The following is a 13,086-nucleotide window of genomic DNA, read 5'->3' on the forward strand; positions in this document are numbered from 1 at the left end:
TCCCTGGGGACACCTGCCAAGCCCCCTGACTTTCCCTGTGCCTCTGGTCCCCGTTATCCCAGGAGGAAGCTGGGAAGGGCTAAGGACAGAGGGGGAACCATGAACACACACAAAGGAAAATGTTTTCTATTTAGAAAGTGAAGTTTAACATGGTGAGGTTCTTGTTAAGCTTCTGGATGGGTGCAGGTAACACATCAGTCTGTAACTGAGCCCTGAGCAGTGTTAGCTGATGCTTCAAAAAGTACAAAAAAGGATCTGTGATAAAATACATTTTTTGAAAAGGTTGGGATAAACAGGTTCCTTTGTTTTAAAACAGAAAGCTCAAACGTAAACTTTTGTTGACTATGTCTAATTATAAAAGTAATAACAGTTAAGTTAAAAATACAGAAACATATAAAGAAAAAACCCCAAATCACGGATGTCATATGCTAGAGGTATCATTTACTTTGGTTTATTTCCTTAGGCTTTTATTACGTCTCTGTGTGTAGGTACATATTTTATCTTTATTAGATATATACAATAAATATTTTATACATATATATAAAATCATGTTATATTTTCACTTTCATATCTAAGTAGTAATTTTTTACTCTTCTTATTTTTCTTTAGTTCTCCTAAGAACTTCCATTGCAGTGAAGATCAGCCTTGTTAGGTGATGGTTTCTAAACAACGGAGCACTTAGCACATAAGTGGCACTCAGTATGTGTTTTGTAGACTAAAGGCAGTGGGAAAATCTTTCAGGAATTTTCCAGACTATAGTTAACCCAGAAATCTGAAATGAATTGAGTGAACCAAGAACAGCGGTCTCCAAACTTCAACATGCTAAGAATAACCTGGATATTTGGTCAAAATGCAGATTCCTGGGGCCCTGCTTCCAGAAACACAGGCAGGTGTCTGTAGTACAGGATTTCTACATATGCACGGGTGTGACACTGCCAACATGCACTGTATGTTCTCAGGGGCAGGAGGAGGAGAAGCAGAGTCTTCACTGACTTTCCAAACTTACTTGACGACAGAAGCCTTTTGTCATGGACACCTGTTGAGAGCTCTGGGACACTAGTGTTCCACGGAACAGTCTGGGAAATGTGACTTTGGAGGACCCGGCATGGAGCTGGGAGCTGAACACCAAGCATTTGCATCTTGACTTGTTATGAGTATGAGCTCTGCAAGCGAGTCATTTTGAGCCTGTTTCCTCCTCTGCAAAAATGGAGAAAATTCCAAACCTCTCATCTGCAGACGAAGATCAAGTCAGTCACCTAGAATGGAGCCCGACAAATAATACACCTTGGCTCTCCATGTCTTCCTCCACAGGACGCCTCTCCGGGGAGGAACTGTGTCTGACCGCCGTATCCCCGACACGCCTCTCACAGAGTAAGTGCTCCGTAGAGACTTGCGGAATGAACTTGTAAACATCATTCCAAACAGAAAAAGGGGTACACAAAGGCTGATACAAAAACAAGCTGCACTCGCCCTTTGCTAAGATGCTCTTTCTAAAAGGCTCAGAGTGGGCTGAGCAGCATGTGGTCGGGCACTCCTGCACAGCCACAGCGGCTTCAAGCAGAGCTGCTGTGCAATATTTGATAGCACAACGTGTCCCTGCATCCCCACTCAGGGACCCACTGACTGAAGCACTGGCCAATTAGCTAGTAACACAGAGCTGAGTTTCAGCAGATGATTTAATACAATCAAAACAACTCAGAGATGGGAAACAACTTCACGGAAGGCAAGAGGAATAGCTGGCATATTTGAAAGTGTGTCTGGGTAGAAAGTTGCCGGAGACAAGATTTTGCCCAAAAGAGGAGACCAGCCACCTGGAGAGCAGCCTCAGCGGATTCTGTGTCACCGCAACTCAGGAAGGAAAGCCTGCTAGGTGTGGTGTGCTTCTCTCAGAAAGAGCCCCAAGTACTTGGGGGCGCCCTGCTCTGGCTGGCACACGGCCTTGATCAGACCCAGCACTAAAGACGACCAGGTAGCCCCCGACAGGTACTGCTTTCCATGCTTCCACAAAGGGCTTTACTCTGCAAAAAGCAGCATCGTATCTGGACAGGGAGAAGTGAAACCTTCCAGAGGCGCTCACACAGATTACAAAAAGAACAAAAAGGAGCAATGGTACTTTCCTTCTTAAATTTACTTAATAGTATTTACACCCAAAAAGGGCAGCTGTTTCTCCTAAGCTTTTCTGCGAGTAGACATGCAATCTCAGCCCCCCAGACAAGACACCACCATTCCAAACACCACCTATCACACCGGTTGGTCGGAGGCAGGATCAGTGAACTAAAAGCCGAATTCCAAAAGGGCACTCAACAGCACCTATGGCGATGGGGGCTCATGGCCGTAACCCACGGTATGTCATGCCTTCACCAACCTGTCCCCAGGTCATAGGAAGAACCTTCATGCTCACGCTCCGAGAGGTCCTGCCTGGGGCGCATGGTGGTCAGTGTTACACAGAAGATATATGAAAACTGAGTAATTTGAAGTCATTTCTCAAAAAGGAGTAAGTAAAGAAAAGACATGGCAGCCACATGACTTCTTGGATCATTTTCCTTTTGCAACTCTCCATTCCGAAACTCAGAAGCATTGTCTCATTCTGATGCGGCAGCACGTGAGAACGGTGTCCAGAACTGAGTGCTAGCCTTTGAGAGAGGCACTGACAGAGAGGAGGAAAGTGTTAAGGGAGTGAGTGATATTGCCGACCAGAAACATTCATTTCTATCACACGTGTGAACCATGGCACTACTTTCACTGTTTTACATAGCACTGTTACTTCTCCACTGAGGCACACCAAACCACAAAACGATGGGAAGCACAAAGCATCACACGGGTAATTTCTGCTTCTCTGTGATTGACAATAAACAAGGGTTTTTTTTTTTTAACCCAGGGCAGCAAAACACCATTGCTTACAGCACCCAAAGGAATTTTCATAATTTAAAAGGCACTGGCAGTCTCCTCTTTTTTGAAAGAAAAGGATGCATCACACCACTGTTTTGAGTTTCAGATTACTGCTATCAAAAGACCTTGAGATACCAGGTAAACCTAGTTATTTAGTTTGTTGGTTAGTCTCTTTAATCAATCTTAATCTTCTAGTTGAGTGTCAGTGTTATTCATGTATATAGTTGTCAAAGAATTTTTCTTTGCTGATGTTTTTAGTTTAAACCAGGAGTTCACAAGATGCTGCAAGTCACTTGCTTGAGTTTAAATTATCAGCAAGGGACTTCCCTGGTGGCACAGTGGTTAAGAATCCGCCTGGAAAAAAAAAAAAAAAAAAGAATCTGCCTGCCAGTACAGGGGACACAGGTTCAATCCCTGGTCTGGGAAGATCCCACATGCTGTGGAGCAACTAAGCTTGTGTGCCACAACTACTGAGTCTGTACTCTAGAGCCTGTGTGCCACAACTACTGAAGCCTGAGTGCCCAGAGCCCGTGCTCCGCAACAAAAGAAGCCACCAGGCTGAGAAGCCTGCGCACCCCGCAACAAAGAGCAGCCCCTACTCACTGCAACTAGAGAACGCCTGCACGCAGAAACCAAGACCCAACACAGCCAAAAATGGATAAATAATAGATCTTTAAAACAGAAAAGATTAACAACTGATTTAAAAAAAAAATTTATCAGCAAAAGTTGCCTAAGTCAACAGTGGACCTCTACCCAATTTTTCCCAAAAGGTAATCTTTAATTTTTTTTAATAGAAGAAATGTATGCTTGTTATTAAAAAAGTTCAAGCGTATAAAGTAAGGTCCTCCACAATTTTTCTGTAAGGATTTGTTTTCTTTTAATATCATGAAATACGTGTCCTTTAAATAGTCATGTTTTGGTTATCTTTTTCCACCCCTTTTCGTCTCGCTCTCAAACTGACTCCATTATGTGGTTTTCTGTTTGAATTGCACACGGCCTTGCCTCCAACCAAAGCTTCAGACTTCCCCTACCCTGAGACCCTGGGTAAGCCTAATTACCTAGTTTGTTAAGTTGCCTTGTAGTAATCTGTCTTCATCTTCAAGTTGAATATCAGCATTATTCATGTCGTCGTCACTCAGAATTTTTCTTTGCTGACATTTATGGTTTCAACGAGGAGCTCCTGGGATGCTGTTGCCGGCACAGGCCTATCCCTGGGGTGTAAGCTCTGGCCCTGGGTGCCCATCTGGTATTATCACACACACACACACACACACACACACACACACACACACACACAAACTGACTGGACTGCTTTAAATGAGAGCACTTTGGGACTACAGAATTTCGACTTGTTACAAGAAGACAGGTTTTTACACCATTACGTATCTGTCGCTAAGATATATGAAGTCATGAGAGAAAAAGGAAAAAGCCTGACCAGCTCGTTCGCATCCCATGAGAATAGCTACTTCGTTTCCCCCACGGTCCTGGGGCTGAATGCCTCTAACACTATGCGTGGCTGTTTGGCTAAAGTAAGGTGTGTGCACCCAAGAGAAGTGCTAGTTCATCTTTCACGTACCCGGTTGAAGCCTGCATCCAGAAGAGGGAGGACTGAGGCCTCTTCATAGTCGCTGGATCTGTAGCAAAGCAGAAAATGTGGTCATTCAGCAGATATAAACCAGGATTCCTCACACTGAAACTCAGACAGAGCGAGGCACGCAGGGCCCTGGCTCTGAGAGCGGCTTCCTGACCGGCACATGCCTGCAGGGTGCACCGGCCTTGCAGGAACCCAGACCCCCACATCCACCTTCAGATGCAAAAAGCACACACACAGCAGAAGCAATGTCAGCAACGTGTAGGGAAGCCTCAGCACAGGGACACACAGGAGGCTTTCCCCAACTCCGGGCTCCTGGGGAGTTGTAGCAAATGTACGGGAGCCATCCCATAAAGGGACAAGGTAGATGCGACACTCATCCCAGAGACCAGCGTCCTCTTTGACATCCCCAAACATTCTGGAAGACGACACCCACCCCAAGACCTAGGTGGGTCCAACTCTCAGGAAGACAACTGGCGTTAGAGGCTGCAGCACCCCAGAGCCAACGGGAAAGAAGTGTCATCAGGAAAGCCACGTTAGAAGGCAAGAAGACAGAAACGCATCTCATGGGAAGATTTCCTACACTCGGCCTGTAGTTAGGTCTCAAACTTCGGTTTGAGTACGAGGTGGGGGTAGAGGTCAGCTTATCAGGAAGTCCTGCTGTAGCTCTGCTGCCACCTTTATGAGAAAAAGTGTCCCCAAGACAGAGAGCAAATAGCATGGAGTACATACCTTCGAAACAGGGAAGAAAAATGGGAAAACAGGATTGGGTGGAGCAGCAGATGGAGAACAGGAAGAGAAATCCCAGTGCCTACTGGCAGCATTACCTATGGCTGATTCCTGCTGGCCAGGGAGAAGCTCTCCTCCCTACCCCCTTTCCTCCTCAGGCACTCAAGGTTCTACCCTCTTTGAACAATAAATCAGGAGGGGCACAAAAAGGGCTCCAAAGGTATTAATAATGTTCTGTTTCATAAGCTGGGTAGCATGAGCAGCATTCATTTTATTATTAACTTTCTCTACCAATGAAGTATTTTTAAAATAGGGGAAAAAGTGAAAAATAATAAGACACAGAAAACCACTACTTGTCAAGGAAAAATACACATGAATAAGAAGAAAAACAAATGTTCTATTCTTGGGGCCAAGGAATCAGCCGGGCATGGGGAAATGTTATGTGGCCTAGTACCCATGTCAAGACTCTAAGACCCTGTTAAGAGCTCACAGTCCCCAGAAGATAAAATATAAGCAAGAGGGCTGAAGAAGACGGGTCTCACATCTTGGGTGCCCTCACTCTTTCTACTTGAGATCCCATCCCCCACCAGGATGGCAGGGTGGTAAGGAACCAGTGGGACCGTTTCTACACTTTCCCTGGCCCAGAACCTGTGGTAGGTGTCCATGTGAAGAGACACAGCTCCCACCAAGAGACTGAAGGAGTAGCATGTGAGGTGAGGTCTTTGGTTAGGGCAAGACTTGGAAGCCAGGATTTCCCACTGTCCCAACTGGCTTTGGAACGGATATTTCACATCCCCCCTGGGCGGGCCTGCCTGAGGGAGACTGAAATTCTATCTGGCTCGCTGGTCTGTCAGCTCCTTCAGTGCAGAATCTGTGCCAATCACCACAGTGGGGCCAAGTCCAGTCAGTCCTAGGCTCTAATTAAGGTCTTATTCTCTCCAAAGCTAATGATGGCCATGAAGTGACAATAACACATTTCGATACTGGCAAAGAGTCCAACCATTGTAGCTGTACACACAACTTCTTTCCTTCCAGGTCTTTCATTCTAAGCGCCAGCCAGTTCAATACACGCAGCACAGCGGTTTCTCATTCTGCCGTCTCCTACCTACAGCTCAATCCCTCCTTTTCCCTTCCAACACTGGCATGCATCCTGCTGTCCTGCTTCTAGCCACACAACAGTACCAATATAAACTGCACAATCCTTTTCTTGCAGTCGCTTTAGTGCCTGTTCTCATGCTACAAGTTGCTTCTTCTTAAGTGGAAAAAACAAACATTTTCCTATTTCTTTTCTTCAAAGAAAAAAAGATAAGCTGCAACGATGTTCTCTGCAGACTGCCTCCTCCTCAGATTTTTCTACTCATTTCTAGCACATAATGAGTAATTGTTTTTTTCCTGAGGTGTGTATGTGCTAATAGAAATTAGATAGGATAAAGAGAAAAACCTAAATATTTCTAGAAACTTGCAAAACAAAGAAAATCCCAAGTAAGATCTAAGGCTGCTGCTGCTGTAAGACCAAAGACCTCCCTCTCTTGCTTTGCAAGCTCAGAGAATGGATTACATCAGACAAATATTTCAGGAGGAATGAACAGTAGTACTCCCAGCTGGGGATGGGAGCTGAGCTTACGCTTGTGAAACCACCGCAAGGATCACCGTGTGCTCCGAGGGATTTGTGGCCCGGATCGACCTGCAACGAGAAAGCTCCAAGTCAAACCAGGTGATGAGGCCTTGTTCTGTTAAATGAACTCGGGACTTCTTCACAGCGAAGATTGCACAAAATCAAATGTCCCTCTGAAAAAAAGGTCTGAAAACACATGGAAAACAACAAAGAAAGATGCCATTGTGGATTAAGACAATCTCTTTGTTTTACTAAAAAAAAAAAAAAAAGAAAGAGAAGAAAGAAAAAGAAAAATATTTAAACTTCCAGGCAATTCTCCAGTAGATCAGACTTGCCAATTTTCCACTTCAAAAACTGGCAAATTCCACTGAAATTCCATGTTTTCTGATTGAAATTTTACTTTGCAAGAAAATTGGCAGTCCTACAATTCTCTAGTTATCAGTTTGTACTTATGGAGCTAACTGATTTGGATCTTTTTTTCTTTTAAAATAGCAAATAGTTCAGAAAGTTGACCTTATACAAAGGATCGCTTGGCAGCTGTACATGCACGTACAGGTTAAGGCCTTATAAAATTGTACAAAGAGCCACCCCAGTTTTTCGGTTACACTGTTATTTGTGCTCAAATACTTTAAACAACTGAGTCATCAACCAAGACTGAGAAATGATCAGTCCAGTAAACCGTCACTATAATGATACTTGTTGTACCATGACCACCTGTCTACTATTTGTTTATTCCCCAGGAATTTAACACAGTTAAAATACATAAAGGTATAGAATTGTGAGGTGCATGAGTCTTCCCACAAAGTGTGCTCTGCTGCAGCTCAGCTTCTGGATTATCCTGTGCAGGGGTCATGACCTGGATGAACTCTTAATAAAGGGCTGTACACTTGAGTCTTAGTACAAATAAGCATGTTTGTTCCGAACCATCTCCTCGGTCTGGCCTCTCCTTATTTCGAGATCCCTCAGAAGGGAACCATCGTTTCCAAGAACAGAAGGCTCCAGGCTGCTCACAAGGAATTTGTGAAACAACCTGTGTTTGTTTCTTTCTAGCTACTGGCACGTCTGCTCCTCTCCATCGTAATGTGTTTGCACTACTGCTTCCCTGGGGACAGCCAGCTCATACTGCTTCATCCTCTTTGACTACATTTCCTCACCTTTCTCTAAAAACGTACATCCCTCATGTCATCTTCCTTGAGACCTCACTCTATGTGAGGAGAAGCCTCAAGAAAATGACCAGCTGCTGTCTCCCTGGGAGGTGAAGGTTCTCCTTGTGGGTAAGTGGTGTTTGAATGAGCTCCTTTGGAGAGAGGCCTGAACTCACTATGGGCAGCAGGCGTAATGCCAGCACAGACTGCTTCCCAGTCAGCCACCCCGGCCCCTGCCACATCCTGGTAACATGAAGCTAGACTTATTTCGTACTAAGGAGCCTACTAAATTCTCAGCAGAAATACCAGATGCACCTAATGAAAAAAATGTACAGCATTTCAGAGGTGCGCTCTCATCTCTAGGAAGATGCTAAGCACCTCTCACCTTCCTTCAGCCTCTTCCGCCCCCACAAGGTGTCATGGGGACACTGCTGGCCTGCATTCTAAGCAGTAGGGCTTAGGCAAGGGGAGACACGGTATGAACGTAAGTGCGCTGGAGCTCACGCTTGCTTGGCTTCTTCTGTGATTGGCTTCTGTGTTTTGGGTCCCTTCCTACTGCTGACCTCTTGTCTCTCTCTCCTCCAAATGAACTGGTGTGGCCAGAGGGACCTGGACCTCTTCGTGGTTGAGAGGACTAAGGGAGACCTGGCGACAGGTGAGGCCAGGGTCCAAGGAAGCATGCTAAGCTAAGGCCCAGCCCAGCTCAAAAGCCAGGGATCTTGGGCCATAGATGACAATGACTAGCGCACATCTTCTGGGAATGCATCCCCACTCATCTCAGGGAAGATGTGCTGGAGGTCCAGTATTCAGGAATCTCTCCATCCTCAACGTGACTGCTAACAGTTGGTAAATGCACCAGCAGATGTGTAACCTGGCTTCTGAACTGCACTAATGCCTCACTGTTTGTTTGTGCAGTGAAGATAAAAATTCACTCATCAGGAAGCAAAACTACATTTCTTTATATTCAAGGAAGATTATAAAGCTTATCTGCTAAATTGGGCCTTTGCCTGAATTAAAAGAATTCTTCCTATTCATTCCTTCTTTTTGTATCTGAAGCCTGTCTTAAATCATTCTCTATATTCTATATATGCACAAAATCATGTAAGAAGAGTAAGTGAAGACCAAGAAAAAGCAGACATACTTAGTTATAAGACACACAATTCTAGCCTGAAAATCATTTCATATACACACACACACATACATGTATATATTTCTTAATACTAAAAATACCCCAATATTTTGTGATACAGTTTAGTATTATAAAATTAAATAGGCAAATGTTTCTATGCAGGAAGATAGGATTATTTGACACCAGTAAGACATTTAAAATAGGTTCCTTAGGAAAGTTTCTTCTCTGGGAAACTGAAAATGGTCCAAGAATAGCAAGGTGATGCCTATGACAAGAAACTTCTCTTAATGCACTAATTTCTTGTTAGGGTACCAAAGGGTCTAAGAAACCATTTCCCTACCTTTCATTTCACTTGCTAATATTCAAGACAATTCCAGCTACATACGTAATTGGAGTCTGTCCTGGTCTAGAATTTAATTAGTGACCTCTTCCCATCTAGCTTCAAAGCATTCCACTTGTGCTAAATGGGTCAGTTCACCCAGAGCTAACTCTGATGACTGCATTTATTTATGAACAGACAAGTGTTTCCTCCCCAGAGCACAAGCATTTCTGTAAACAAGCAGGGGCTTTGGATCCCTGGAAGATTTTCTGCTGCTGCGAAGTGGCTGCCTTCCCTCCATGACTGCTGTAGAATCCACCCATCTGTGTCAGGCAGGGAAAAATGGTCTATTTCACACATTTCTGATGTTCATTTTGGGACAGAATAATTAAGATTAAAATATATGGTTTAAATCCAAACCGTAACGGTGTAACAAGAACAGTGTGAATTTCGGTTTTTCTTTTTGGTGAAACATGAGCAATACTCAGGGGGGAGAAACACCCTGACGTCTTCAGTGGAGCCCAACTCACGCCCCTAAATTCATCAGAACCCAAACGTGGACAAATAGAAAAGGTCATAGGAGGAGCTATATAGCCTTCACCACAGAAATCTGTATATAGTGCTTGGAAACATCAACACATATTTTAGAAATATTTGGGCTGGAACTAAAGACATTTCTAAATGAATTTCATTTCAAGCGGTGAAGTGGACATTTACTGACATATTAACATAACTAAGGTACCTGCACACCGCTTCTGCATCAAAGTTTCGAGTTTGTCTGTGATCGATTACAATGATCTCATGATGTTTATCTAGAAAGCATTCCAGGGCTGACTCCGGAGTCCGAGCAATATTACATCGGTAACCGGCTCTGTCGCAGGCCCACCAGAATCCATCACTCTGACTGTCTTCCTTTGCAAAGATCAGCAAAACCTGGAAGACAAAGGAAAGAGGATCTTGACAGTAATCATCACCCTGAGAGACTAGTAAAAGCAGGCCTACAGGCCTTCCTAGGTGGTGCAGGGGATGGGAGTCCGCCTGCCAATGTGGAGGACATGAGTTCGATCCCTGCTCCAGGAAGATCCCACGTGCCACGGAGCAACTAAGCCCGTGTGCCAAAAAAAAAAAAAGCAGGCCTACAAGATACTGGTTTAAAATGCAGCCCCTGGAGAGAAGCTACCTGGGTTCATATCCCAGCGGGTCCACTGATTCTAGGGTGTCTTTGAACAAGGTAGCTCATCTCTTCGGCCTAAGGCTTCTGCAACATCAGATGTGCTAAGAACAGTGCTGTGTAGCTGCGAGGCCTGAGTGAGCACAGGATACACAGTCCATCACTCTGCTGGTGGTTGTTACCCACTTGTAATTTCCTAACTGGCTTTGTTTTTAAATAGACTAAGCAGTGACACGAAAACAGGCTAATCAACACAAGTTAGACTATGGTTCACATATACACATCTTTGAGGCTAGGACAGCTGGTGTCTGCCTCGAGTTACCTGGGGGCCACCTCTCTGAACTCAGCACTTAAATCCCTATCCTGACACAGAAAGGATGGGAACTCAAAACAACCTCGAAAACTAATTCCAACAGCCAGTGGCACTTGTGAATCCGGAAAGAACAGTCACAAAATGGGAAGCTGTCGGAGCTAAAGTAAGGAAATGTACCTCTTTCTTCTTCACTGAAAAGTGCAGCCCCACTCCCTGGAAGGAAGGTAGCCGTACTTCCCACCATGTTGCCCTCATCATTCCCTGGGCTCTGGGACCCAGATTCCCCAGTGGCCAGAAAGCCAGAGACGGCCATACCACCACCTGAACTTGTTCACGTATTTGTTTACAGTCTATCTTCCCCACTAGAATTGAGCTCCAGGTCAGCGAGGACCTGCCTGTCTCGTTCCTGCTGTTACCCCCCTGTCGGGCAGCCCTTACTATCTGAGTGAAAGGATAACTACGTGTAGGGTTCCTGCAAAATGCAAGAGGGTTTTTTACTGTCAACTGGAATAAGGCTACGTCACAGCAATAGGCCCAATAAGAAATACATATAATAAATCTCAAGATATTGGTAAGGCATTTAATATTCTTCACCATCCACTTCTGGCTTAAACAATTAGGGACAGAAAGAAAGTTTCTGGTCCTTTAAGCCCACAGCCAATACCACTCTTCATGATGAAATTCCGAATGTGTTTCATTTAAAATCAGAAACAAGACAAATTGTCCAATAATTGCCACTACATTTAAAACATGCTTCATTAGGGACTTCCTTGGCGGTCCAGTGGTTAAGACGTCACCTCCCCGACCAGGGACTTCAGGTTCAATCCCTTGTCAGGGAGCTAAGATCCCACATGCCAAACAGCCAAAAATCCAAAACAGAAAACAGAAGCGATATTGTAACAAAATTCAACAAAGACTTTAAGAATGGAACACATCGAAAAAAATCTTTAAAAAAATGCTTCATGAATTGAAAATTGACAATATATAGAAAAATAGAAACAAGAGGATAATGACCTCATGTACCCATCACCCCACTTTAGCAATAACCAACCCCTGGCCAATCTGGCTTGATTCGATCCCCACCTGCTTTCCAACTCCTGTATCAGCTTGCAACAAATCCCACATATTTCATCCATATGTATCTATTAAAGACAAAGACTCTTTTCTAAAAATAAGAAAACCACACAATTTCATACCTAAACCTCTACAATAATTCCTTATTGTTAAATATCTGAATGTATCATAAATGTCATTTGTTCTACACTGCTTGAATCATTTCCTGTTTTCTCAAATATCATGTTTCCAGAAGAGAAATATTTTTCAGTATGATTTTGACATTTTCTTCTTAGCACATGGCTTGAAATCGCATGCCAGCAACACGAGGCAGCCACACTATTAACGGCTCACTTGGGGCAAGGGTCTGTCACTCTTCAGGTCAGTCTATCCCCCAAAGCCGCAGCTTCAGAGCTACTTCTGGGAAGAAACAGAAGATGGCTCTTCCAAGAGAAGTGAAGGGCTCAGCCTTGTGGGTCTCGATAGTGAAAAGAAAGCCTTCAAACTGAACTGTTAACAACAAAGCTACGATGAAAAAAATCAGGCAGAATAAACTGGTCTTGTACAAAAAGTCACTAGCCCTTTACTTGCTGTAGCTGTGGGATTAGCATGAGAAACTCAATATGCAAGGCCTAAACATCAGAAAAGGTGACAGAACGTCTTGTCTCATCTGTCTGGCTGAATTATGATTGCTAAGCAAGAATCTCAACACTTCACATTTCCTTTACACCATTTATGCCTCAAAATTTGACTAATGCAGTAAGAACCTAACTGCATTCCCATATTAGACATTGCTACAGTTATTAATCTCATATGTCTTACATGTCCTTAAAAGACTGGAGTGTTCCACTTTTGGAAAAATAATGTCATTATTCAAGTATTTCCTGAGCATCTACTATGTGCCAGATACTGTTTTTAATTGCTTAGAGTATGCTGATGAACAAAATAAAGACCTCTTGCATTGTAGGGGTAAAGGAACAAACAACAGGCATGGTAAATAAGCAAATGATACAGAATGGTAAAAGTGGTAAGTGTTAGGTAAAAACAGCAGGGTAGAGTAAGAGGGATCCAGAGTGGGTGCTGGGACCAGTATTAAGTAAGGTGGTTAGGGTAAGCCTCACCGAGAAAGTGA

At 43.9% G+C, this 13,086-nt stretch overlaps 1 protein-coding gene across 10 annotated transcripts in view; it reads right to left on the bottom strand.

Annotated features, from left to right (window-relative positions):
• Positions 1 to 13,086, bottom strand: part of PDE8B (phosphodiesterase 8B) — a 232,277-nt gene that overhangs the window by 102,261 nt on the left and 116,930 nt on the right. For all 10 annotated transcript variants that reach the window (XM_057740698.1, XM_057740746.1, XM_057740679.1 and 7 more), the window contains 3 exons: positions 10,160 to 10,350; positions 6,834 to 6,893; positions 4,466 to 4,523 (listed from right to left, as the gene is read on the bottom strand). In XM_057740698.1, the coding sequence (XP_057596681.1) occupies positions 4,466 to 4,523; positions 6,834 to 6,893; positions 10,160 to 10,350 (309 nt within the window). The remainder of the gene's footprint in view (positions 1 to 4,465; positions 4,524 to 6,833; positions 6,894 to 10,159; positions 10,351 to 13,086) is intronic.

This window comes from Hippopotamus amphibius, chromosome 1 (assembly GCF_030028045.1).
Source record: "Hippopotamus amphibius kiboko isolate mHipAmp2 chromosome 1, mHipAmp2.hap2, whole genome shotgun sequence".
In the NCBI taxonomy this organism is placed as follows: domain Eukaryota; kingdom Metazoa; phylum Chordata; class Mammalia; order Artiodactyla; family Hippopotamidae; genus Hippopotamus; species Hippopotamus amphibius.